Below are 27951 nucleotides of genomic sequence, written 5' to 3'. Positions count from 1 at the left end.
TGTGCGGATCTTAATTTTCAAAAAAAATGTCAAAAGGTCATTTCGAAGCTAAGGCAAATTATGTATACATAGGCCTACCTGTTATATAGTAGGCCTAAAGTTAGTAACTCAATAGTTTGTCGAATTCTATGTATGGGCGTGGGGATATATATAGCGTTAATTAAATATAGTAATAATATTAAACATACCGGCATAAAAAGTATAGCCCTAAAATCTCCTTATCGTCATGATTAAAAATATTTGAGGAATATATATGCCCCACGACCAACCCCCATCTATTTGTTTTTTTTTTTTTATATATTTTTTTTAGCGCTTGAAGGCTAGGAGCTATCGAGAAGTAGTGTTAAAATCGGTTCCCCCCTTTCCCATTTTTTTTATTGCATTAAGGCTTACTAATGATCTTTTTAGATTGCTTAAAGATATATCTGCAGCTACCCACTAGATTGGGGGGGGGGGTGCAACACAAATAATAAGCCTATATGTATAGAAAGAGAATCTCCCGTTACGCCCTCTCCGCCCCCCCCCCTCCAACTGAATCCGCCAATGTTTGAAGATAAAACTATTGAAGGCATCAAAGTGCTGTAGGCTAGCCAAGATTACCTATAATCTCTCTGTTACTGTTTAGCAAAGTTTCAAAATGTTTGGGTTCAACTTATATTTTATTAGATCTAGAACTAGTATTGAAGAAACATGCATGTTTACAAATGCTCCTTCTTCCCTAGTGCTATTAGAGCATAGAATGGATGGCTGCCTGGTCGTGCGGTTTGCACGCTGGACTGTCGTTCAGATTTATCGATGGTCCCGGGTTCAAACCCTGCCCGCTCCCATCCCCCGTCGTCCTGCGGGAGGTTTGGACTAGGAAGTAATTATCTTCAACTCTGAAGGAACATCCGAAACATGTAAAACATTTTTTTTTTAACATGGGTTGCCTGGGTTAGCCAAGAAAACCAGTGACTTGGCAGAATTTAGGTCATTGGTTAATATGCATGACTGAATGCATGACGCGTAGGACGTAATCATCTTTTTTGAAGTAACGTCTGTAGGCCAATTATAAGATAAGATAAAGAGGAAAGTTCCATCAAATTTCAATTTCAGTTCCACGACATGGCCTAAATTGTGCCGATGTGCCAAAAACTTAAAACTCAAACTCCATCTGTATTTTAGCGACATGAAGCTCTTCTAAAATCGAAACTAACAGTTTGTAATTCTTGGCAGAATTTAGATCTAGGTCATTGTTTAACATGCATGACTAGATTGAACTGGGGACACGCGTAGGACGTAATCATTTTTTTGTTTTTTTGAAGTAACGTCTGTATTTTATAAGATAAGGTGGGGTGCTGTGACAGTTCGAGCAGGGGCGGACTGGCTATATGGGCAAACGGGCAAATGCCCGGTGGGCCGGTGCCAAATGGGCCGGTCTGGTCGCGACCAAAGAAAAAAAAAACTCAATGCAGACAACTTAAAAACAAAAGTGACAGCAGCAAGACACAAAGGCCCGAACAAGTTTTCTTGGGTTTTTTTTTTGTAAATTATTGTTACAATTAATTTTGTTTGAAATTTTAAGAATTACACAATACACTGCACGTATTATCATTTGTAAAACGTTAGACCGTACTTTCTGCTATGCATGAGCGGCATGGCCTTCAACTGGCTTCAACACTACTTTGATGTCTTCAAGACTGTGTTTGGCCTGATCATTTTGCTGGTCGGCATGGGCCTTTGATGGCACTGCCGTTTTTGTTTTGCTCCTTCCCTCACCCGTCTTTTGGTGGTTCCAATGAATGTTTCTGGGGCGTAGAGCAATGTAGGGAGGATGACGGCTCGATAGACCCATAGTTTTGTATTTGTGGTGATACCACTTTAAAGGAATGGGTTGCCTGAGTCAGCCTTGAAAACCAATGATTTAGCATATTTTAAGTCACAGATCAACATGCATGACAAGATTGACACGTGAAATGCATAGGACCTAATTATTTTATTTTTTTGAAGAAACGTATGTAATCTATAAGTAATACCAAAAAGTTTGAAACTCATTAAGGCTGCTGATGTAGTGTTTATAGTTTTCAGACTACATACATGTATAAAAAGAATACATTATATAAGCCTACGAAAGCATACATTCAGTTTTCGATGCGTTATCAAACTTTATATGTTTTGAATAGCATTAGGCTTACACCTATGATAAAACACACGGGCGTAGACGAGAGGGGAGGAGTTCAAACCATCACTGGCCTCAGATCTCATTGTCTGAAAGGGAAACTTTACTTACTTCCTGAGTGCAGCCAACTTAAGCAAACTACAGTCACCAAATTTCATGAACGTAGCCAAAAGGGGGTTTGTGGTTTCCCTCCCCCCCCCCTTTCCAATACAAAACTAAAAGCATTTTACCATTTTCTACCAGTCGCTGAACTCCAGTGAATAGAAGATTTAGTTTTTGATCTTTTTAGCGGAAGAGTAGCAGGCTAATTGCACTGTAGATACCTTAAAATAAGCATTTTTTAAAGCTTAAAATAACGGAAATAATGCTTGGGTCCTGGGCGACTGGGGGAGCTTATAGCGCTCCCCCAGACTCCCTAGCTGTCCCTTGGCGGTGTGTACTGCCTTTCACTAATTATAGGAAGAGAGTATTCTAGGGTAGAAAAAACGTTTAGAATAATGAAAGATAAGAATGTAATGAAGATTAATTACATATACACACACTAATATATATATATATATATATATATATATATATATATATATATATATATATATATATATATATTGCGTAGGGGGTTTAAAATCCTCCCCCTACACCGAAATGCTGAAATAGATATAAGGACAACTTTTTTACGACTCACTTTCACGTCCGCACCTTCTAAGCTCAGTTCAACTTTTTAACCCTACCCCTTATGTACTATACGACTTTGGCTGTGACGAAGTGAAGCTGTCAGGTCGATTGAGTACTAAATTTATACCAAAAATAGATTCTCTTTACGTCTATTTACGATCAAAATGTTATTTAAAATGTTATTTTTTTGTCTAAGCGGATATTTTAGACATTCGATAAATACGCGTAAAATCGGTGATATCCTCATTGGACCGGAACATCGTACGACTGTTGGATGACCCAAAACTTTATGAAAGAAGTTGTTCATTGGTGGAGGTTTCCTTCACGCATGCGCATATTCGTTTATGTGCATTATTTATTCACTACGAATTTCTTTGATGCTTTGTGTGGAATACTCTGCTAGTCTGTGTCTACTAAGGAACCGGCGAATTAACTTGTCTTGTAGTTCTATTATCATTATTGCCGTATCTAATTAAACTTAAGTTCTTGGTAAGTATTAATAGCACTTACTTTAGATTCCAGGCTAGATATCTAGTATACATACTAATAATATAGACTGTCTCACTACTCTCAGATTCTAGATCTAGATTCCAGAATGTCCAGATCTATCTAGTCTATATCTAGTCTAGATCATTATCATCATAGACATAGGCGTCATAGGCAGTTAGCAGCACCCAGTGCTACACTCTGGCAGAACCTGCGACACCGCTGACCCCAAACTGTATCGGCACTGCCGTTCCTTTGAATACATCAGCTGCGTGGAGAGGGGGGAACTGATGTTTGGGCGACATCGTTCCGACCACAGCTAATGCCCAGGCATTCATCTCATTTCCATGAGATGATCCATAGTCAGTGCTTCGAGACTGGAGGCCATGCATAGAGTCCATAGACATAGTCGACATAGAGATCATACTCATAGTCATAGTAATGATAGTTAATTAAATTACATACTAACATAGTAACATACATAACTTAACTTTATATAAATAACATACTTACTTACATAGTGACAATCAGTCATAGTAGTAGACTTCACTGCATATTCTTACAATTAAAAATATAAATATAAGAGAAACCTGATTCTGGGTATCTAGTTGTATCTAGTTATGTAAACTAATACAGTAGTATAAGTAGATCTAGACTGAGAATCTAGACTATCTATAACTACTAAACTAGTATTTAAGTCTTAAGTATAATAAGATTCCAGATCTCTGTTTAACTAAGACTCAAGTCAAGAGTCTGAAGAGTAGATTATGACTAGATTGTCACTAGATTCTAGATCTAGAATCTAGTAGTCTTAATCAAGCATTCTACTAATATCTAGATCTAGCTCCAGTCTCCAGTTTTTCTAGATCTAGAAGATACATTTGTAATATTATATAGATTTTTATAGGCCTACTAGATCTAGTATCAGTGTATCTAGATAGAACCTGGAAAATAATCTTGGACCATACTATGAGTATGACAATACTCAATACTAGATCTAGATTTATAACTGTACTTTATCTAATTAACTTATAACTATACTAGACTATAGTACTATAGTGTCTATAGTCTATAGAGAATAATAGAGATAGATCTATATTCTATATTATATTTAAAAAAAAACAACAAATATTTACTGCTGCTGGGATAAACGACTGTATATTTACTATATAGATCTATTATATATAATCTAGATTCCTAGATCTATATATTTATATACCCAGTATATGTGTATATATATAGATTCTAAATCTAGTCCTTAGATCTAGTTAAGTGTTTTTGAGTTTTGTACCAACTCACTAAGTATTGTATTCTTTTGAATGGTAACTTCAACTTGTATCTAGATCTAGATGAAGATCTAACATATTAGCATTCTATTAGACAATCTATAGATCTAGAATCTAGCCTCTCTGGTAGAAAAAAAAGGTTGCTGAAATACTTTGAAAACAAGTGTTACCATGCATAAGTGCCAACAATTGTATTAAATCTCACAATGTTTCCATAAACAAATTAAACTATTAATTATTATGTAACAAACTAAAGGAGCATTTTCTTTTCAGACTATTACACATCTTCATGATGCCTGGACCCTCAGCAACTAAATCCCTCGGCTGGCCACAGGATGTTGGGATTATTGCCCTTGAGATTTACTTCCCATCACAGTATGTTGACCAGACCCAGCTGGAAAAGTTTGACGGAGTCTCTGAAGGAAAGTACACAGTCGGGCTAGGACAGAACAAGATGGGATTTTGTTCTGACAGAGAAGACATCAACACATTATGTCTAACTGTGGTGCAAAGACTGATGGAGAGGAACAGTATAGACTACAATGACATTGGTCGCCTGGAGGTTGGCACTGAGACTATCATAGACAAATCTAAAAGTGCTAAGACAGTGTTAATGCAGCTGTTTGAAGACAGTGGTAACACAGATATAGAAGGTGTTGACACAACAAATGCCTGCTATGGTGGCACGGCTGCACTTTTTAATGCTGTCAATTGGATAGAATCAAGTTCCTGGGATGGTAAGGAAAATACTTTTTTTTTTTTTTTATGAATAACATTACAAATAAGTATAAAAAGTTAATCTAGTTTTTAATAAAAAAAATCAAAACTTTATTAAATAACCAAGTGACTTTTTGTAGGCAAATTAGCATTAATGTAAATATAGGGATATTTTTTCCCCTGAAAATAAAAAAAATTAATTAAAAACAAATTTAAATGTTACCCGTAATCTAGTATTTAATTTTTTTTTAAATTGGCAAAGTAACAGTGACTTTCTGTGGGTGGCCACTGTGGGTCAGACAAACGTATTTATACACATATTAACTATATCACATAATAGTTTTGGATTACACAGAAGGCTGTACGTATGTGTATGTATATAATTTTCCATCTTCTCACACTTTCTATATTTTGCTCTTATTTCTCTTTCATGTTTTAAAGTTCATCTTGCTTTCTCTTATCTCTTTTGTTGCTACAGTATTTTTGCTGACTGGCATTGCTACTGGTGTCTAAACCAGGACTAACAGGGTAGAGGGTTTGTCAAAGACAAATTGAATGGATAGATTTTCAATTGTGATTGTCATTGTGACAAAAATAAAGTGCCCATGAAATCTAAATGTGACAAACAATCTAAACCAATTGAGACTTTTCCCATGGATGAGACCAAAAAGCAAAACACTCTAAAGAATTAAAAATTACACATTTAGTCCACATCTGAATAAGTCTTTTTTTATAAAAGACATACTTGAATCTTACTACACCATTCATTGAGTCCACTTAATGCTTTTCTTTGTCTCTTCCATTTTAAAGCTGATCAGTGAGTTCTAAAATTTTGCATTGACTTCACTAGACCCCATCCTCACAAACAAATTTGTACTAATGCTCCTTCTTCCCTAGTGCTATTAGAACATGGAATGGGTTGTCTGGGCCAGCCAGGAAAACGAGACTTGGCAGAATTTAAGTCATTGGTTAACATGCATGACTAGATTGACAATTTAGCTTGAAAGTTAAATCTTGACTTAAAATTTTCTAGTCTCAATTACATTCTTTAAAAATATACAACATTGAAAGCGTATAACTTTTATTTAGAGTGTGTGTGTGTGTGTATGAAATGTTTTGCACAATACTTAGCTTGTAGATGTTCTGTAATGAGGCATCATTTGCTATTGGTTGCCCAGCTCTTTAACCTGTAAGTGATTAACTATGAAGTTTAAGTATAAAACTATTTGCTATGCAGTTTCATCTGTTATTTTATTTAGCAAATTAAATGGATTCCACATCACTTTAGATTAGTGTAGAATCACTGTTCAGCCTAAAAGTTAATTTTTTGGGTAGATCAAACTTGTTAAGTTTCTTCTAATCAACATCATTTACATGTTAAATTGACAGCTTTTGCATTGCAATTAAAAAGTCAATGTAAAGACTAATTATTTTCTAGGCTTAATATTATTGGACTTCATAAGTTTAATTTTTTAAAATACCAGTATTTTTTCCTCAGGTCGCTATGCATTGGTTGTAGCTGGTGATATAGCAGTATATGCTACAGGTAACGCCAGATGTACTGGAGGAGCTGGGGCAGTTGCTATGCTTGTTGGATCAGATGCTCCACTTGTTATAGATAGAGGTACAGCAACAATGTTATTGAAAATGACTTTCTTGTGTTCTCAAGACGTTTTAAGATTGATTAGTAAATTGATCCAAGTGTAATTTAATTGCTTTTCAACGGTCTGTGGATAGGTAATATATATAGTGGGGTGAAGTGCACTTGTGTCAATATTACTCCTTATTTTGTAACGCCTATATATAGATATTAGACTTTTAAGTGAATAAATTTAATTTATCCTGTTGCACTTAATTTTTTTTTTTTTTGTTATTAATTTACAATTCTACTTGAAACTTGCATGGTTTTAATGTCCTGCTTTTGTGTGTGCTAGGAGTGCGCAGCTCACACATGCAGCATGTCTATGACTTCTACAAACCTGACATGGCATCTGAATACCCAACTGTTGATGGGAAGCTAAGCATCCAGTGTTACCTTCATGCCCTTGATAAATGTTTTGAAAGGTACACCAACAAAGCTATTGCTGCTGGAATTAGAAGTAAGTTTTCTTTCCCACAATTCATGGTTTACCCTATCTATTTGTATTACTGTCAAGGGAATGTTGATGTTAGCCTCATCAACCAGAAATAGATACTATTTATAGTGTAATATCCATAAGTCAAATTCATAAGATATTTAATGTTTATGAGCACCACACAAAGAAAACAGTTGCTAGCTTGTTTTAAAATGTTAGAGTGTTTTATATGAAATCAAAGAATACTTGTATTATCTATATTTTATATTTATTATATTATATTTATATTTTACTTTGTTTTTAAAATGTCTCTAGCTGGTAAGAGCACACTAGACATGGCTGATGGATTCCTATTTCATTCTCCATATTGTAAACTGGTTCAGAAATCCTTTGCCAGACTTCTTCTGAATGATTTCTTAAGAGATGAAACTCCAGATTTCAAAGGCAGATATGCTGGTTTAGAAGCCTTTAAGTAAATATTGTTTTTTTTAGTAGATCACTAGTGTTTATCGGTCTTGTAATAAAACATTTTTAAGAATTTATATATATATGTTAAAACTTTTGTATTTGTGAAAACTAATTCACTCTTCTGCTTATTTGTTTAAAATTGTCAAATTTATCTATATGTGAATATTATTTTGAATATTTCATTTCTTCTTGATTAAATGATGAAGCATTGATTTATTTTTACTAATTAAAAAAAAAAAAGATAATGAGTATGATATTTATAGTTGAACTATTTGTGATTTCCCAGAGACATAAAGCTGGAAGAGACTTACTTTGATAGATCTGTTGAGAATGCTGTGATGGCATCAAGTAAAGAGCTGTTTGAACTGAAGACTAAACCAACACTTCTAGTGGCGAATCAAGTTGGGAATATGTACACACCATCACTGTATGGTGGGCTAGCTAGCTACATTAGTCAGTAAGTCAATAGCTGTGACTAGTTTTATTTAATATGAATATCATGCACTTGATGGTGTTTCTAGCTTGGCACAGTCAGTAGTTACATGATGATGTGGATTTGTTAGCCTGTGCACTAACTGAAGTCTTAGTGCTTTTAAGATAGCAATGAAAACAGAAGGGTAAGGAAGTTTTAAAATGTATGTTCTAGCTAGTACTAATGTAATGTGAAAAATATAACCATGTCTGATTGATACAGAATTATAAAGAATTTGTATATTTTTTTTAAGATGACCCAGCATCTGCCCAGACATACTTACCTTCCTACATTTTGTGGTGCTGATCTGCGAAATCATACAAAATTCTGATTAGTTTCACCATTCCGCACTAAATGCTGACGTCAAATTTCTCTAATTATTTTCTTTAGTTGTTTTAAAATGCATAATGAAAATAATGAATGTAAATTTAATTTATAGTTTTTCATTTCCTTCTGGTGTGGGTTTAGCTAATCCTTTTATCATAATTGCCATTAATAGCTTAATAAACTCCATTTCAAACAGAATATTTTAACAAATTTAGATCTAATTCATTAGATTATCCCATAAAATATTATCAGTGCTTTATGTGAAATAGATTGAAATATAGATTATTTAGATTGTCTGAGACAAGTTATTAGTTTTTTTTTTCAGAAATAATCTTAGTGCTCTAACAAAATATAGTAATATCAATATTATTTTTTTACTTTTAAAAGTTGTCTTATCAAATTGACATTTGATGTAAACACAAAAACTCACTTTTGTTTTTATATTATTATGTGGACAACATTACAGTAATGTCACTAATACATTTTGTTTTGGTAACCTAATTTTATTTGCAAATGATTGTTTTCTGCAGGCACACTTTGGACCTTATAGCTGGTAAGAGGGTTGTACTGTTTTCCTATGGATCTGGTCTAGCATCCTCAATGTTTTCTATGAAGTTCACTGACAATAAAAGTGCTGGTGGTGCCCTGGAGAGGCTAGTTAATAGTTTGTCAGATCTGAAGCTTAGGTTAGATAGTCGGCAGTGTGTCGTCCCAGAGGACTTTGACAGGAACATGAAACTTAGAGAACAAACACACCATCTTGGTAGGTCTGATTTTGTCATTTGATTTGTAAACTTTTGTTAGCATTAAGGAACCTTTTTTTTTAGGCACCTGACAAATACACTTGTTGGGGAGCACAATCTTAATCTTAACTTTGTAAACTAAATTTCATTAATCAGTGCCATTACTATGTTTAGTAGATCCAGGAGCACATTCAATATAACTTATGAAACTATGTTTGACTAATTATCTTGAATTTGGATTTGATTTTTGAGTCTTAAGAAATATTACTTAGTCAATGTATCTAACTATTGTTATAACTTGAATTGCTTATTTTTTTTGTTAAACCAGTGTAGTTTAACTGAATTAATGATTGTTTTCAGCCCCATATAACCCAGTTGGTTCTACATCTGTACTCTTCCCTGGCACTTGGTATTTGACAGAAGTAGATAATATGCACCGGAGGAAATATGAAAGAACTTCATTAACCCACTTTGAAGGAGATGTTTGTATGACAGAGGTAAGGCTCAACTCAAGTATACATTATGTGAATATGTTGGATTTTAATTTCCCTAACATAAATCTTTTTTTTATAAGTCTTTTAAGATGTATACATTCACTTAACCAGGAATGTTAGGAGGGGGATGTTTTTTTAGTTATTAAAAGCAAAATAATTGCTCTTACAAACGTTCGGTCATCTGTATAAAGGAGGAATTGATTAAAAAAAAACACCTTTTTTGTTAAAGCATTACTCTTTTATTTATTGTCAATTAAATTTTTTTTTTCATTATTTTTGCTAATTATTTTCATTTCTTTCTTGATTGTGTAGGTCAAGCAAGTCAGTCAAATGGAAACAAATGCTTTCCAGGAGACAGTCAGTAGCAGTTAGCTCTAATAAAGTTATCGTAGGTGATATTCAATTAATTCCATTGTAAGAAGACTTTTCAGATTATCACATCTTCAAAAACTAAAATACTGTTTAGTCATATTAGGATTTATAATATAAAAATTATTATAATTAATGCTGACGACACTCATTTCTTTCATAACTAGTATTTTAAAAAAATGATAGCCAAACCTTAAACATTTTTTTTAATGTGAAATTGTTAGGTTTTGGATGGAATTCGGGTTGTCACTGCCCTAACCTTACATTTTGTTTTTAGGGAAAAAAATGTATAGTATTTCAAGATTTCTCTTAGTTTGTACTGCAAGTACATAATTGTGATATAATATCAAGATTATTGTTTCTTATTAGTCCAGCAAAATCTAAACATAGCACAAAACTCACTTCTATTAAGACCACATGTTAACTCATTTTTAAAACTGTATTTTTGTATATATATGTTTTTATCCAACCTTAAGTATGTCTGGTGAGGTGGGAGGTAATTACTGTGTTGCTATGTATAAGCAAAGTCTTGTTTGTTTTAGTAATTTACTGCACCACTACTTTTTATAGTCTGGACTTGCCATTTCATTTTTTTTTTCTTTTTTTTTTTCTACATTTAAAATGTTATTATTGATCAGTCAAACTGTGTTTACTTACTATTTGATCCCATTATTTTGTAATGACTTTTGTCAAGATTTTATCAACATTTGGTGGTAATTGATCCTTCTCCAATTTTTGTTTTTAACACAAAAAAAAAGTATTATTTGTGTAAGTTTACTGTACAAAAGATCACTAGGACATGGATTAATGATGCTTGTACATCTAGTACATAGACTTGTACTGTTAACTTTGTTTTATTTATTTTTAGTAGATAACTCTAGTCCAAAGTATTACATATATATTTTTTGCCATTTATGAAGAACTATTTCTTATAGCAGGATGTCTCATGCCAGTATATTTAAGTTTTATTGAATGATCTGCTGGTGGTCCCTCCATCTTGTCACACGGCAATACATTTATGCTAGTTTTTTTAGTCTCATCTCCACCTTGAACTAGTAACGGCATTATAAATCTTCAGAGATAATGTTTGAGCCTGACAATCTCTAAAAAGAAACCTTTTCTGATTTATTATCTATTCTACCTCCTAGACCATTTTTCAACCCCCACCCTGGTTATACATTTAGTGAACATTTTCCCTATACCTGTACACCACTATATATTCAAGAATATTTCCTCCCCAACTACTGTAAGTGGTCTTATTAAATTTTTAGGAGTAAACCACGCAGGTTAGTTGACCTTCTTGCTTTCATATGGCAGCACAATACCAAGCTAATGCATAAAACAAAAATGCTTTATTTATTTTAGAGCCAAAACACTTTTGTTCATTCTGTAAATCCTTCAGTTTTATTTGGTTCACTGCTTGAAATGAACATGTAAATGAATTGTTTCACACCTTAGCACCAAAATTGTTTCTAAGAAATTGAAGCTCAAATGAAAAAAAGTTCAATATTTGATTAAATATACAGAACCTACTCATGTGTAAATAAATATCTATACTTTTTAGTGATTTCTCAATACTCTTTATATCATTTATAAACATAGCTTAGTGAAATAGTTAGTGATGGTAGTAGAAAGTGTAACTGTTCAGAAAACAATTGGTCTTTTTTAAAAAAAAAAGGGAAACAATAACCTGCCAATTATTTACAGATGGTGAACTATTGTCAGTGAAATAACTCTTGTCTCAGTCTAGATATTTGTGATGATGACATTGAAGCCTTTTTCTTAATATTTTAAAAGTAGTAACATAACAACCTTAATAATTGCAACTATCAGGTTACCACAAGTAAATTGATGGCTAGATCATGAAATATAGGACTATCAATAGGACTACAAAAACAAATCCCAAAGTATTGAGAATATTTTTATATACATTCTTTATATTTGTATATTGTTTCTAACTTATTTGTAACCAAAGATTTGAAATTGGATTAATTGGTTGCTATCAATACCATCATCCCATTGCAATTTAGTGAAAAGACTTCATCAATTGACATTGTATATGTATAGTATTTAGTGTTTAATTGATACAAGACCTCAATGTTTACAATGAAGTATTTGTCATATAAGTGGGGAGGGTGGGGGTTTAGCTGTTGATGTGAATCATTTTGATTGTATATCTTATGTTTTTTTTTTACTGCAACAATAAATATTGATGTTTGAATATTTTAACAATGTGTTTTCACCTATTTTAAGCAAGATGATGATAAGGATCTAATTTTAAAATATTTTATTTAGGTTTTAAGAAGAGTTCATGCAAAACTCTTTAGATATGATTTAATTATAAGAAAAAAATTATTTGCCCTTTAAAAAATGGTAACATTTGTCTTTCACTTGAGTTGAACAGTAAGACAGCACAAACAGAAGCTCCATAATGAAATAATCCCAATCCTCTAGAGGGTAAAGTTCGCCATGTAACACTAAGAACATGTTTAATTAGACAAAACATTAGACTGACTTTTTTTATTTTTAGAAACATCAATACATATATTTATTATACAATTTTGTAAGTGAAATGTACAAAATGAATTCTAGAATAAATGAAGACATAACTCTAGACACTCTTTGGAGGAAAATGCAAGTAAAAAACATGACTTTTAATGCTTATGTAAATACAACATGCAGTATATTGATTGGTGAATCCAGTTTTTAATATCATTTCATGATATTGTCTAATTACCAGTAGTATTAAAAAGGAAAAATGACATGGATACAAACCCTTAGTGGGCAGAGAGAGGGGATCACAACCACAGCTGTTGTCTTTTGCCCATTTTATTTCTATTATACTAGGGGGACCATTTGTTTTGTTATATCCAGACATAAACACTTTTCCTTTCAAACCCAATATGGAGAGAGTTAATTTTTTAAAGCATCAACTGAAAAATATTTATTTTAAATGCATATTGTTTTAATTTTAAAAAATTACTGTACAATTAAACATCGTAATATAGTATGTGAGTGTCTATTATAGAGCAAATTTATGATTGCTTTCTAAACGAGAAGTGGTCTATGAAATCAAATCATTACTAAAACGTGTCACTTTTTAAAATAAACTAGAATCTAAATTACACAATAGGAGAATTCAGGTGTATTTCAAAATACCTAACTAGTCATTGGAATAGCCCCAGGTGGATACAGGTTTTAGGACCACTGTTTGAGAAATTTACAATAGATCTAAAGTCAAAGCAGATATCAGAACATTGGTCAGATCCTGGCAACTATGGTAGAACAAAGCCATTCAAACACTAAGACATGTCTGTGCTGGTACATAGAACTTTTGTCTTAATATTCATGTGTTTTTAAAGACCTAACAGTATTCAAGATGAATCAACATTCACACCACTATTTTCAATTACCTCATGTCAAAACAAATCAACATTCACACCAGTGTTTTGAAATGCGTATTGGTATTTAAATATCTATTTTCAATGAAAAGCATGAAACATTTGTATTACAAATCAAATCAATCTTAGGAAAAAAAAATATGGTCCCTTGATTAATGTAACAAATGGTAAAAAAAAAAATAATGAAATCTGAGATAAATAATGCATCAACTCAGGGATTGAAAGTATGCACAGTCAATGCTTTCTTGCAACAAAGATATATTTTCAGAAGTTGACTCTTAAGCCATGTAAATATTTGATTAAATACAGTTTTAGGACATTTTTTTTTAAATATAAAAGATAATTATTCCCTTTGACACTGTTAATTTAGTTGTCTATATTATTTAGATTTTTTATACTTTTCAATGTTTCTAGTAATTATAAAGCAATTAAACTCTCCAAAGTTTTCCAAATGGTTGACGAAACATCATTATAGGACTTGTAAGAAAATGAAAAATTTTACATGACAGTTCAGTGCCTGGAAAATTAAAACTCAACTTAAGACAAAAAAACTCCTTGCCTCCTTAAAGAAACTAAAAATACTTTTATTTTTTTTACCATAGCTGTGTCCTTAACTAATCCAATACAGCTCAGTGATGAGATTGATCTTTTTTTTTATTCCTGTTTTCATATATACAATCTTTTTTTTTATTCCTGTTTTCATATATACTTAAAGCATGTATTGTTACTGTTTTGTACATGTGAAGAGAAAAATATTTCTGGCAAATATACAAGAACTTATTTTCATCAAAAAGAAAATAAATGAAATGAAATAAGACACCAAAACAATAAGACTAACAATTGATTTTATAAAAATAATGCACAAATATTTCATTTATTATATAATGATGTAGCTACTACATTGGCTATTGGCAATCAAAGCTAAAATCTTAAGAAAGTTGTCAAGATATTTTTTTATGTTATTTTAAAATTAAACATCCACCGTATACAATTTACCAACCAAAAAAGCTAAAGGCTAATAGTTTTGCTTACAACTAAAATTGATATTTGTAACTATGATATGCTTCACTTGGGAAACATTGAATTTTGAAAACTAAAAAATGGTCATTTTTCTTCTTTGCATCCCTACTACAACGCTCATGACCATACAGACTGGTGTAATTTGATTGAACTAGACAGATCTACTTTCTAAAGTAATACAAAGTGATTCTTTTGTAATGAAGACAGAAAATAGAAAACAAGTGCAGGAAAACTGAAACAAACAAAAAAAGGAAATACTATAATTTGTTTTTAGTTGATGTCGTCAATCCAACAATTTGATTCTAAGAGCATTTCAAATTGTAGTACACCATAACTGAAACTAGGAATGACATTCTGAACTGCATCTTTCAGTGCTATTCCACAATGCTAGCAACTATACTTTCAAAGACAGCCAACATCCTAGTTCAAGTCACTCTGTGGTCAGTAAGAAAGTAAAAAAACAACAACATCACAGCCAGCAAATGATACTTCAAAGAAATAAGTCCAGAGAAAATGCAAAACAAATTTCAACTGAATTATGTACACACAGAATTATTCCATTTGATTTCCAATGAAAAAACAAGTAAATATGATAACAAACATAAACATCTATTTAAGTTTTATTATGCTTGAACAACTGTATAACAATCATATCAGTGAATAGAAAGTCAATGGTACTCTACAGTCAAACCTCAAGATTGAGAGCAACCTAGTTCACTATTATTTTAAAGAACAATCCATTTATTAATGAATATTTCTTTCAAGGTAGTTTGGTAGGAAACTAGAACTACATTCATCATAAGTTGTTTTGATTGTTTTGATGGCTCTTTCTGAATGCCATAAATGCAGATTTTTTAAAAAAGTTATATATATATATACTTAGCCATTGCGATTCATAGTGTCTGCATTTTACCATTTAGTACAGCTGTTGCATAGCACACTAAGAAAACAAGTAAATCAATGACATAAAAGTAAATCAAAGAATTATGTCAACTTAAATTTTAAAGGAAAGAAACTTGTATCCTTAAATGTGTACAAAAAAAAAGTATTTTTGTTCTAGTTTTTTTTGTTAGTCTTATCACTTTTTCTATTTTCTCTGAAAGATTTGACACTGATAATAAAGCACAAATAAATATATACAGTGTGCATTTTTCTAATACATTGAACATTAAGCATACATTGTTTAAATTTAATCAAGTTTTTTCAACATTCATCATTAGTGCACAGATGTTTTTGTAAATTATGATAATTTCCATTGGTTAAATCAGTAATTCTGACTATGCTCAAGTAAGCTCAATCATGCTCACAATTCTAAATCGTATTTTTTTATGTATTGCTTTTAAATAAAACTACAGTGGTTTTTAGTTATGTCATCAAAACATTCAGAAATTTGGAAACATATTAAAATGGTTTTGAACATCCCCTGAGCCAAATGTTCATAGATAAACAAGGAGCATGACTTTGCTGTCCGGATTATCTTTCACTAAAAGATACAATGATGTGCCCACATTTGGCATGTTGCAAACTGAACACAGTGAGCAACAAGCTTTTTGAGCTTATTCCTTAGACTGAAGAATAAATTTAAAAAAAAAAAAAATAATGAAAAAAAAAATTGCACATCAATGCTGAAAGAAGTGAGCAAGTCCACATCAACATAACTATCAATATAGTAAAACTAATAAATAACACAGTCACACGATCCATAGTCGTTATGGCTGAAGGAGGCCAACCAACAACAGTAATACCAAAAATATGGATTCATAAATATAGTGGATATGGTTAGTAAAACAAAAAACAGTAGATGATTCTCTTACTTAACAAGCAATCCAAAATGAGCTGTGACCAAACAGACTACAATTACATATTACACATAGATTACATATCTGTTCAAAATGTGATGAGCTGTGACCAAACAGACTACTATTACATATTACACATATATTACATACCTGTTCAAAATGTGATGAGCTGTGACCAAACAGACTACTATTACATATTACACATAGATTACATATCTGTTCAAAATGTGATGAGCTGAAAGCACAAGAAAACTACACTATGAGCCATTACATCACTAGGACACGATCAAGCAAGCAAAGAGTACCAAAATTACAAAGTCTCTAACATTCAACAAAACACACAATAATCCACTTAGAGGATGCATATTATTTTTGTGCTAAAAGCGTCTTGATTATAAACAGCAACAAGGTACAAAGATGGTACCAACAAATACAAAAATTTGTTAAACTTGTTTAACTCTTATTGATTTTGATTCGGTAAGTTAGAGCTGGATTTGTTTCACAGTGTTGTCACAAATATTACCATACATGAAATCATCAATAGTATGCTTTGTTATCACCAATAAAATTCTTATTAGAAAAAAAGAAAAAGCATAGATATCCCTCAAAGCCTACTAAAAGCCATTTGTGTTAGTATCTTTGTGAGAACACCCTACACATTGCTACAGCACCAAATTCTGGCTGGGTTTGTGGAGAACTTTCCTAAGCTTGAAGCCTCGAGCTCCCCTTGGTGTTTCAGGAGGGGATGATGGTTCTGAGGCAACACCTGGCTCAGTTTCATCAGCTCTGTGAAGGTTGGCAGACAGCTCATCATTGTCAAGCAATCTCTGTCGTGTGATGTCTCCAGATTGAACTGACAAAGTATTCATTTCATCTATCAGAGGAATAATAAGTATCAAGAACAGTTTCATTGAACAAAAAAAAAATGCTATTTGCTTACTTTCAACATTTTTATTATTACTAGAAATACTCTTGATGTAATTCAATAGCTCGGGACATTGTGGCCGAGGTAAATCACTTGGCTTCAAAACTGAGGAGTCTCAAGGTCAAATCCTGGTCAACACTGTGGTTTCATGATTTTTTAGGGTCCACCAAACTCTAATGGGTTCTTGAAACTAGTTGGGGAAAAGTAATGGTGGTTAAACCTTGTGCTGGTCACATGATACCCTCATTAACTGTGCGCAACAGAAACAGATGACCTTTATATCATCTGCGTCATTGATGGAAATTACTGTAAGAGGTACTCTACTCATCCAATAGCTAAGAATGCAAATATGTTATGCCAGACTCCTAATGCGCTATAATGTGTTTATTTTTATTGCTGAATGACAATTTGTTATACACTGCTCTCAAACAGAACATAAAAATAAAGCAATACTTTGCTTTTTTTAAAACTAAGTCTACCCACAGGTCAGTGTATAAAGTAGCCAGGAATATGAAAAGTGAAAAAGGTTATGTGTGTTCTTTAGTTAGAAAAAAAAATTTAATTGTAGCTTGCTCTTCTATTTCTTAATATTTTTGTAATAAAACAAACTGAATAAAAATTGTGTACACAATAATCTGCATTTGCTAAAGAATTAGGTGATGGTTTTCAAAACCATAAGTTGAGTTGGGTTAAATTTAAAATATTTCATTATTTTCTCAAAGCTATTTTTTTACAACAAAAATCTATAAAACATTTTTATTAAAATAGTTATATAGATAATACGCCTTCAGTTAGGTTACAACTTCAAATATGGTTAATACTTTAAAGTTTGTATTTTTTTCAAAGCGCAAACTCTATTGAGAGGCCCAAACAAGACACTGGCCCCAAAATACATGCAGTTCATCTCAGATACAGGACTAGTTATCTGAGCCCTCCTAACATAAAAATGAACTTGCAGAAGACATTTTTTTGAAATATAACAAGCTTGTCCATGAGAATGATATTTCTAATTTAAAAGCATTAATATACTTTAACAAGAAACAATGTCTAAGAAGTCTTAAAGAATACCAAATAATTATGTACTTACCTTTTTGACCTCTCTTTGGTGGTAGCAAAAACAAAATGGAGGCAGACTCCACTATATGCCACACACTATGTACATATTTATAATTTTCTACTGTTTCCACGGCTAGATTCAATATGAGCCCAAGACAAGCTAAGCAGACACCAGGAAATATGAAGTACAGCAGTCTCCTTTTGGAAGGATAAATGGATTTCTTTTTGTAGCACTGATAGCCCTGTGGAAAATTTTTTTTTTCAAATTTTTCATCCTTTCTTGAAATAAAAATAGATGTAGCTTAAGTATATCTCTGTTTTTGATAAAGACAATGTGGCAGATCCCACATTTCTCAAGAACTATAACAAAAGAGAAACAGAAATAAGTATGTAAAGAGGGACTTGACACAAAACTACAAGAGCTGTAGCTAGTCGGAGAAAATCTACAAACACCAAAAAGAGATCATCACTAAAATATGGTTAGATGTTGAAAATAAGCTTGTCTTTATTTCATTACAAGCTGATACTGGTGTTTTGCTATGTACTTTTGGCCCATGAATACTAGTATCCCTTGCATAAAAACAAGGTTTGGCAAACTAAGAAAAAAAAAGGAGACATACATTTAAAGTGAATCATATGTTAATAATTAAATCATTTTAATAATGCCTCTCTATCTAGATTTAAGTTGTGATTAACCTAACTTATATAATAATCAGAAAATATTTACTTTAATGTCAATATCCCAACATTGTTCTAAATTTGGCTCTTACATATATTTATTTTAATAAAGAAAATCTGATTGAAAAAAAAAATCCTAACTTACCCATGAAAATAATACTATAGTTACACCCCCAACTATGGGAAGCAACTGTTCAACCAGCCCATGTCTGTCGTAAACCTCTCCAAGGGAGATGAGAAGAGCACTCAACATGTGGAAGAATGATCGCAGCCCTCCAGGGATTCGAGCCATAGCCATCAAGGTGACCCAGAATGACAGCAGAGAAGCAAAGAAATCAGCAAAGCTTAGGGCATTGTATGGCATGATGCACAGCTTATAGACCTCACTTGTATCACAGGCATGATAGAACTGAAAAACATACAGAGTTAAGCAGCTCTTTGGTATTGCAAACACATTTTAATGCTGATAATGTATCAAATTTATGGTAAAAATTAAACTTTCCTCCTGAGCTTAATTATCCCAATTATTGATTTAGATTGAGACATTAAATTATTTAGAGATTTTAAAAAGACGAATATTTAAAAAGCTTACTATATATAAAAAGAAAAAGAATTAATTTACAAAAATAAACAAAAAATATTATAATAATGTTTAATAACAGAAAATGCAGAAAAATATGGTTAGTCCTTGCAGCGCATTCATAATTTAAAACTTTTTTCTTTGACTTAATTTTTTGTTAAAAGTAGATGTACACTAGCTGCTAACCTTCAACACACCCAAATGTATGATTACAAAATAAATTAATTACTTACTGTAGAGAAAAACATATTGTAAGCATAGACTAAAGCTTCCACATAGAACTTCCTGTAAATGGCCAGAATTATTCCTGGCATAAACCCTAGATTGGACAAAGTGAGAAGGTAGACTGATACTCTTTCTGTGGAGGAGGAGTCAGCCTCACTCCCATCATTGCACCCATAGCCTCGCCAGCCTGTTCAAGAGGAGGAAATAGTCTTGTCAAAAACAACTTTCAGCCTTTATGATGTTTAAATTCTTAGCTCATATAATTTCTATGAATGCACAATCATTAGTGAGTCAGATAATGATAGGGAAGTGAACTGATCAAACCTATAAATAATTTCTAACACATCATTTACAATAGCAGTAAGGTAATCAATACCTCTTAGTCACATTCATGACAGCAATACTGTAGTACTTAAAATACTACATTATATGTACTAAATTACACCTTTGTCCTGTATCAAATCAAAACATTTTACATGTAATAAAGTAGCACTATGATCATAAAACATAATTAAAATGAAACATCTTTTTAAGACCTACACTTCTTCAAGTATTTCTATATTCCTGCATGTTTTAATAATGTACCCATTAGGAGCTTAATGTGTTTCAAATAAGACTTCATTGAAAACATACCAGAAAAGCAGTTACATGCTGAGTAAAGTAGGTCAGCTCCAAAGTAAAGCTTACAACCACCATAAGCTCCGCAACCACCATCAAGACAAGGTGACAGGTGGATGGTCAGATTAACAATAGGATACTGAGTACAGACGACTGGGATTTCTTTACTACAAAAAAAATATTGATAAGAAATATATAAATTATAAAGAATCTAAAGAAAACTATTATCAATATGATGAACATAAACAGTGACATGCACATATGAAAACACACACACACACACATTGCAGAAAAAAAAAACAATGTAGGTTTTTCTTCAAAATGTCAGAATGTTATAAAAGTTTTTTTTTCACAAAATATTTCAACAAGCTGTTACATCTATTAATAAACCAGAAGGACTTAAAAAACATGTTTCTTATAATAAAAAATGAGGCATCCTGACCATGTTATCTGCTTTATTAAATTTAAGAATGTGAAGATTTAACAGAACTAAAAGCCATCACATTAAAAAATAAAATATAGAAACATAACTCATTCATTAAGGAATGTAGAAATATTTTGTGCCCAATACCTTGTGTTTTCATGTATTTGATAACACTGGCTCTTTAATGAGATAAACCAAAGTCCACTCTGAGGATATGGCACATAAACAAAATGTTTGTTGGCCTCTTTCTTGGTGGTAATATTGAAAGAAGGGCCATCGCAATGGGCTACAGGGGAGAGATGGTGAGCGCTAAGACAGATTTGTATGCTGGCACTGGTGGATGGCTGAAAATTAAATCATTCAGTTTAAGTTGATGTGTCTAGGTTGATGTGTCTATCTACTGTGCCAAACACAGAATATGATATAATGAAATCCCCCCACCCAACTCAGCAATAACATACAGAACTGGTAAAGATCTATAGTCAGAAATATAGTAAAGATTAATTAATTAACAGGGATCAACTTTTAATGACAAAGTTTGGATAGATTTTTTAAATTTTATTTTAGAAGATTTAAGGAGTTTTGAGGAGCACTACAAATCATGGAACAGTAAAAAATTAACAAATAACAACAAGTGGTTCAGGCTTAAAACAAAAATGCCAATATTATTATGTAAGCATAAAACTATTTATTGATTACACAAAATTATATAATTTAGTGCTCAGCAAAGTTTCTACAATAACACTCACCACTGTTAGAGGGGCGTGTGCTATTAGCTTGAAAGTACTTCCAGTGTCAGAAGTCCTCAGTTTGAACCTGGCGACTACTGTTGCAGTGTCTAGAACTTTTATGTTAACAGTGGGGTGTGGCTGCAGAGTTTTGTCATCCCAGTCAACAAAGTAATCATAGAAATTTGAGCCTTCCTCTGCAGTGGAAGGTGTTTCTCTTCCTAAATCACTGGCCAAAATAAATTCTTCTGTCAAACCATCAGCCTTTGTTAAAGGAACTTTCCTCTTAAAGGCTATTTCAAAATCTGTTCAAAGTAGCCAACAAAACAAGCACATTTTGAGCAATTCCTTATCAAGATCTCTTTTATTTTTTTGGTAGTTTGACATCATTTTGTAATACTAAGGTTTAAAAATTACATTTTGCCATGACACTTTTAAAATACTTACAGTGGGGTACAGTTGTTATTGATATATTTATATCCTCTCTGACTAATGACTTCATTAAAATATAGTTGAAAGAATTGACAACTGGATAATTCACCTGAAGGGAAAAAGGTTGATAACTTTGGAATGTAAAAAAATAAACACTGTAAGATACAAATTGCTAAACAAGTTTTATTCGGATATATTTCACCAAATCATAGATAATAATATTTTACTAAAAGTTCAACATCTAATTTCTACAGTTAAGGGAATTAAAATGTTTATATTATTCCTAGTTTATAGGCACTAGAATACATTTTAAATCAAATGAAAAATATTTTGATGCTTAAAACAAACACAAATTTAGTTAACAAAAATGAACAATATGGGTTTTTTTAAAGACTAGCAAGTGAGAAAGAAAACAAACAATACCTGTAGTATACAAGAGAAGTTGGCCCATTCACACTGGCTTATACTACTGTTATATACATCGCTGCTCAAGCTTTCCATGATAGACACATTCACAGGACATAAGCTTTGGCGACATCCTTCCAACTTGACTGTGTAGCTCACCACATCAACAGGAACTTGTAATCTGTATGTATTCAACAGCATGAGGAGGAGTTTTAAAAACAAAAAATGTGTTAGTTAATGATATGAATCATTTAAGAAAAAAGTTTCACTTGAATATCACAAGCTTTGTGTTCAAAGATTTAAAATATTAAATTACCGGAAAGTACATTCAACACTGCCTCACTAATGTTTCAAATCAGACACAGACAAAGAGAAACCTAACAAGTATATACTCTATATATCAATGATAAAATAAAATAAAAATCTTCATTTGGAAATTTATTATGAATATATTAATTTTATCTAACTTAGATGGATAAAATGCAAATTCACTCCTTGCATGCAGATTAGATCTCAAAAAAAAATAATTTGTATACCCTATAAAATTTTTTCTAAAAAAAATGCAACCTCACAAATGATCAAGTTAGGCATTTCTGATTGGCTGATCTTAAGTTATGTAAATAAACTGTACAACCAGACAGATTGGTTGTAAAACAAATATGCATCCAAAAAATATACTTGAAAATTTGGGAACCAACTTTGATAGTAAATAAACAGGAGAGTAAATAAAGACTAGACAGCCAGTTTGTGAGTCTAATCATTATCCATCCTACTTTAAGTTTGGTGCATTGCTTTATGTTTTATTCATTTGCTTGCTCAAATGGATTAATTATTCAGTTAAAAATACACAATCAAAATTATGAAATGATTTATGTCTTCTTGTGCTAAGAATGTCAAGAATGACAACTCAAGAATTCCTGAATCACAATAGATCTAACAATGACACATCTCTACACACCTACAGAACCACTTTCAGTAGCAATACATATTTACACACACACACACATATCTAACAAGAATACCAGAAACTTATTAAATTAAATTTGAAGGCTATTAAGCTTATACTATTCTTTACCTTAAAAGGAATGTGGTTGTATCATTGAAAGAAAACACTCTGGTTGCATTGAACATCAACTGCGGTATGTCTTCATCCAAAAGATACTTAATCTTACAATGGGCGGTTAAGAAATAATCACAGTTCATACCCAGGCCCTAAAAAGTTAAGAAATACAATGAAAAAAATAATAAATATAAGCAATCTCTTGAAATCATGGGCTAATATTATGGTTTGAATTAATGAAAAAAAACAAAATAACCTGCTGTTTGATGCGAGATTCTGGTGGCGGCATGACAGCCATAAGGAAAAGGTAACCTTGTTTCAGATTGGTCAACACTAGAGTTACATTAGAATTAGTGACTGTCACATTTCTCAAGTCTTTGTCTCTGATATAGGAATTACTTGGGAAGGCCTCGCCATCTCTACTGACCATAGGTAGCCCATGTTGATTGGTGTAGCTAAGAAAACAGCAAAAACATTTATAGTCAAACACTTTAAATCAAGAAAAGTTACATTCACAAGTTTTATAATAATAATAATAATCTACTATGCAAAGTATTTAGAGTTACTTTACAATGGAACAAAAGAAAAAGAAAATGCACTTACATTTTAACTTTCTTTTGATCACAGTCATCACTACTAGTAAGTATATTGATGGATAAAGCCGCCTCAATAGAGTGCTGTGGAATATTTATCCTTTCCAGAGTAATGGCTCCATAAGATCTGTAGTCATATAAGTTTCTGTGATATTTCCCTTCTGAATATTCCAATGTTCGTGGGAAATTAATAGCTGAAAAAAATTTTTTAAACAATTTTTAAAAGACCTTTAATAAGGATTTTGTTTTATCGGAAAGTGTGTGTGTGGGCATGTGTATATATTTCAAACTCGCATAATTGAAATTCAGCTCACTACAAGAATTATTTGTATGCTGCACGCCTTTTTCAACTTTCATTAACAAGCCAGCAGTCACCTGTAGTGTTCTCCAGTCCTTCAACACACTGCTGTTGATAAACTTCTAACTTTGCATTCTGTGCATGATCTAAGGTATGTTCACACCTCATGAGTGGCATTGCCTGGGTAGGTGTGCCCAGTGAGGAAAAATAACCCATCTCCACCCTCCTGTCTCACACCATCATGCATACACATGACAATAAACAATGCTATTTAGGGGTTGTATTATTTTCCTTATGTCCATCTCACACAGTCTAGGGTATATCCCCTCTCTTTGTGACTGCACACCTGCAATGTATGGTAATCACTGAGTCAACTCAATCAAACCACTACTTCACTGTTTACTTCAAGACAGTGTGATCCCCATCACTTTCAATATCTATACTTTTAAAATTCTAAACAGAAATGCATTATCTAGTTTTACCATTCTAAGTCCTTTGAAAAGAAAATACAAATATCAAACATAAAACATGCAATACTATCACCCTACACAGAATAAAGATCTCTAACAAAGAAGTAACTTTGTCCGATATCCATAAAATTCAGTTTTTTCGACTTGTATGGTAAATCTAAGTCAGTAACCAGTTCCCTTACATTCTGAATAAAGAGAATTTCACCACTATAGATCTAACATTCTATTTATGAAAAAGAATGAAATCAATGGTTGTATAAACTAATGCACTTATTTAAATCTTACCAGTTTCAGCGGGGGTGAGACAGAGGAGACTAAAAGGAATCAAAAGAACCAGCACTTTTAACTTGCTGTCTCCTCTACTTTCCCAATGCAACATGGCTGTCAATTAATCATTCTAACTTTAGGACTTTCTGTGAAATGAGCTTTACCTGCATCTGATGTGATAGAATTATCTTTGGGTTAGTTTAGAGATTATAAAATTAGAACTTCACCTATTAATAGTCATCAATTAATTAATGAGTTAAGAGAGACTCTACATTAGCATAAAATGTGTAAATATATAATAATATCAAATAAACTCTCACTCTAACTGCTCTGTATGAATAAATATAAAACACCATAAGAACTAGATTAGCAATAATACAATATCATGAATATGGATAAATAAAAGCTTTCAAATAAATATCTTAAGTTAACTTAGAGATCTATATACATATAATCTAGTATTAGTAATATGAAGTATGTAGTATCTACTACTACTAGATCTATCACTATTGGCATTAGAATCTAGACTATGTTTCATGTCACCTTTCAATTTCTGTTAAATGACGTTTCGTCAATATGAGAATAAAAAAGTCTAGGTCTATACTAGATTGAATAGATCTAGATTTATAGAATATAGATATCTAGCTTAGTAACTTTTATAATTATTCTACATAGACTCGTACTACTAATAGTATATAGAGTATAGCCCTTATAAAGTTGATCTCTTAAAGTAGTCTAGATCTGTTACAGAGTAGACTACTAGACTAGAGTCTAGATCTAGATTATACAATTATAGATACATTTTAGAATCTAAATCTAGTAGATATGTAGACTACATTGACTAGATCTATATTATATATTATATAGAGTCAATATAGAAATAATATATCTAGATCTAGAAAGATAATAAATCTCTCTAGACTCAGTAGTTTAGAGTGAATTTACAACACCAAAGACAAGTGTCCAAAGACCAGAGTCCAGAGCCTAAGTCACTAGTCAGTCATTGACACTGTCAGTCACTGACAGTGTCAGTAAGTAGTGACTAGTGAGTGAGTAACTTACTCAGTAAGTCAAGTTCAACTTTAGTTTTAGTTCAAGTGACGAAAGAAATTTGCGGAAATTTACCCTAGCCCTAGCCACTTTCTACTTTAACTTTCTAGTGTTCCTACTCCTAGCTAAACTAACCTAAGCCCTAGGCCTAGAGTAGAGTGCCCTAGTCTCAGACTCATGACATGATGATGAGACTGCCCTCACTCCTAGAGTGCTAAGACTAAGAGTAGAGCAGAGGCCTAGAGAGGGGCCTAGTATAACTATCTAGAATTATTCTTAAGTTAATAATTCTATTACTTTACTAAGTCACTTTACTAACTAGGCCTAGATTCCTAGATCTAGAATCTAGAGTCTAGTCCTAGAGTCAGCAGAGTGCCTAGACAAGGTCTAGAGTCTAGAGATACTCAGATAGAGTTAGTTCAGTTAGAGCCCTAGAAAAAATATAGATTTTTTAGATTCTAAGATCAGTAGATATAGACTAGAAATCTAGTTGAAATTTCGATCTAGATCTTACTTTGTTTTCTAAAACCTAATGTAATTCCTTAAAAAGATTCTAAGCTGGGTCACACAACTGTAAATTTTTGTCTTTTGATCGATAACAATAATAATATTGATCTGTAGCTCTAAATGTCATAGACAAAAATATTCTCTAAACGCAAGAAAGCTCCAGTTCCAAACAAGACAAAGACACTCATTGATTCATGATTGATTCACAAATGCAAAGTTGTTGCCACAGACCTATATATAAAAGATAGCTAGAAATTGTAATATCATATATATATAGTGAGAGATCTATATAGGCCTACATATGATATGTAGAAAAATTGCAAAGAATTTTTTTTTATGTTCAAGATAAAGGCGTCCAACAACCCATAGAGTTTACAGTCCAAGGCCAAACTTCACTTCTCATGATCGCTGCCCAGCGAGAAGCATTTTTCTTCACAAAGTATGGCAATGTTTTCGATTCCGAAGATTAGCCTAAGGATGAGAGAAGTATTTCACACAGGCCGAAACACGCAAACCCAGTTTCGACCTGCATACCTTTTTACATCTGATGCAAACAAATCCGTTGTCCTAAATGGGTCTATATTATAGGTATACGTTTTCTTAACTTCTTCTGTGCTTTGTCTTCTACAAGGACTTTTATTTTGGCCGTGGCCTTTGTGAAAGCTCTCCAACTGTCTTTTTCAGAGGCTATCTGTTGCCAACTACTTTCCTTTATGTCACCAAGAGTTGAATGGCACCTGAGGGGATCTTTATAGCGCTTACGGCGGACATCTCTGTTACCTCGTTCTCCTTTAAGCTCGCCAAAAAAGATCGCCTTTGGCAAGCTGTCGTCTCCTATGCGGAATAAGTTCCTAAGTGGGCCTATTATCTGAAGAAGATGTACATGCATGTCCATGCGGATGTCAAAACACCCGCTTCAACTGCTCGAGAAATATAGGCCTACCATCCAACAAGAATAGTTTTAAATGCCCTATAGCCTATATGATTTACTATTTGATTAATTGATTTGCTGATATTTTTCCAGCAGGGTTACATATATGCATGTTTTTCGTATTTTATATAGTCGTTTACCCCTGCAGCAGTAAATCTTTGTTTTTTGAGTTTTTCAACAAACACATTTGAACATCATTTCTTAAAGTTTATATGCC

At 32.4% G+C, this 27951-nt stretch overlaps 2 protein-coding genes across 3 annotated transcripts; one reads left to right on the top strand and one right to left on the bottom strand.

Annotated features, from left to right (window-relative positions):
* The first annotated feature begins 2918 nt into the window (after positions 1–2918).
* LOC106063645 (hydroxymethylglutaryl-CoA synthase 1-like) lies at positions 2919–10871 on the top strand. The gene is made up of 9 exons (XM_013222071.2): positions 2919–3319; positions 4876–5339; positions 6818–6943; positions 7254–7418; positions 7710–7866; positions 8149–8319; positions 9192–9424; positions 9765–9901; positions 10211–10871. The coding sequence occupies exons 2-9, from the start codon at positions 4892–4894 to the stop codon at positions 10268–10270; spliced, it is 1497 nt and encodes a 498-aa protein (XP_013077525.2). The 5' UTR covers positions 2919–3319; positions 4876–4891; the 3' UTR covers positions 10271–10871.
* LOC106063620 (post-GPI attachment to proteins factor 6-like) lies at positions 10851–26991 on the bottom strand. 2 transcript variants are annotated; one of them, XM_013222058.2, is made up of 14 exons: positions 26811–26991; positions 25265–25416; positions 24222–24405; positions 23875–24073; positions 23634–23770; positions 22577–22739; positions 22169–22262; positions 21743–22026; positions 21141–21337; positions 20585–20736; positions 19960–20138; positions 19292–19555; positions 18500–18710; positions 10851–17340 (listed from the first exon to the last, which is right to left on the bottom strand). In XM_013222058.2, exons 2-14 carry the CDS (start codon positions 25356–25358, stop codon positions 17150–17152), a joined length of 2349 nt encoding a protein of 782 aa, XP_013077512.2. In that variant the 5' UTR covers positions 25359–25416; positions 26811–26991; the 3' UTR covers positions 10851–17149. The 2 variants fall into 2 exon arrangements, with proteins under 2 accessions (XP_013077512.2, XP_013077493.2); XM_013222039.2 differs by having other exon boundaries at positions 10851–17361; positions 26811–26979.
* Between the last annotated feature and the right edge of the window lie 960 nt (positions 26992–27951).

This window comes from Biomphalaria glabrata, chromosome 5 (assembly GCF_947242115.1).
Source record: "Biomphalaria glabrata chromosome 5, xgBioGlab47.1, whole genome shotgun sequence".
Classification (NCBI taxonomy): domain Eukaryota; kingdom Metazoa; phylum Mollusca; class Gastropoda; family Planorbidae; genus Biomphalaria; species Biomphalaria glabrata.
Note: the sequence above shows the minus strand (reverse complement) of the source record. Positions and strands in the feature narration are given on the sequence as shown.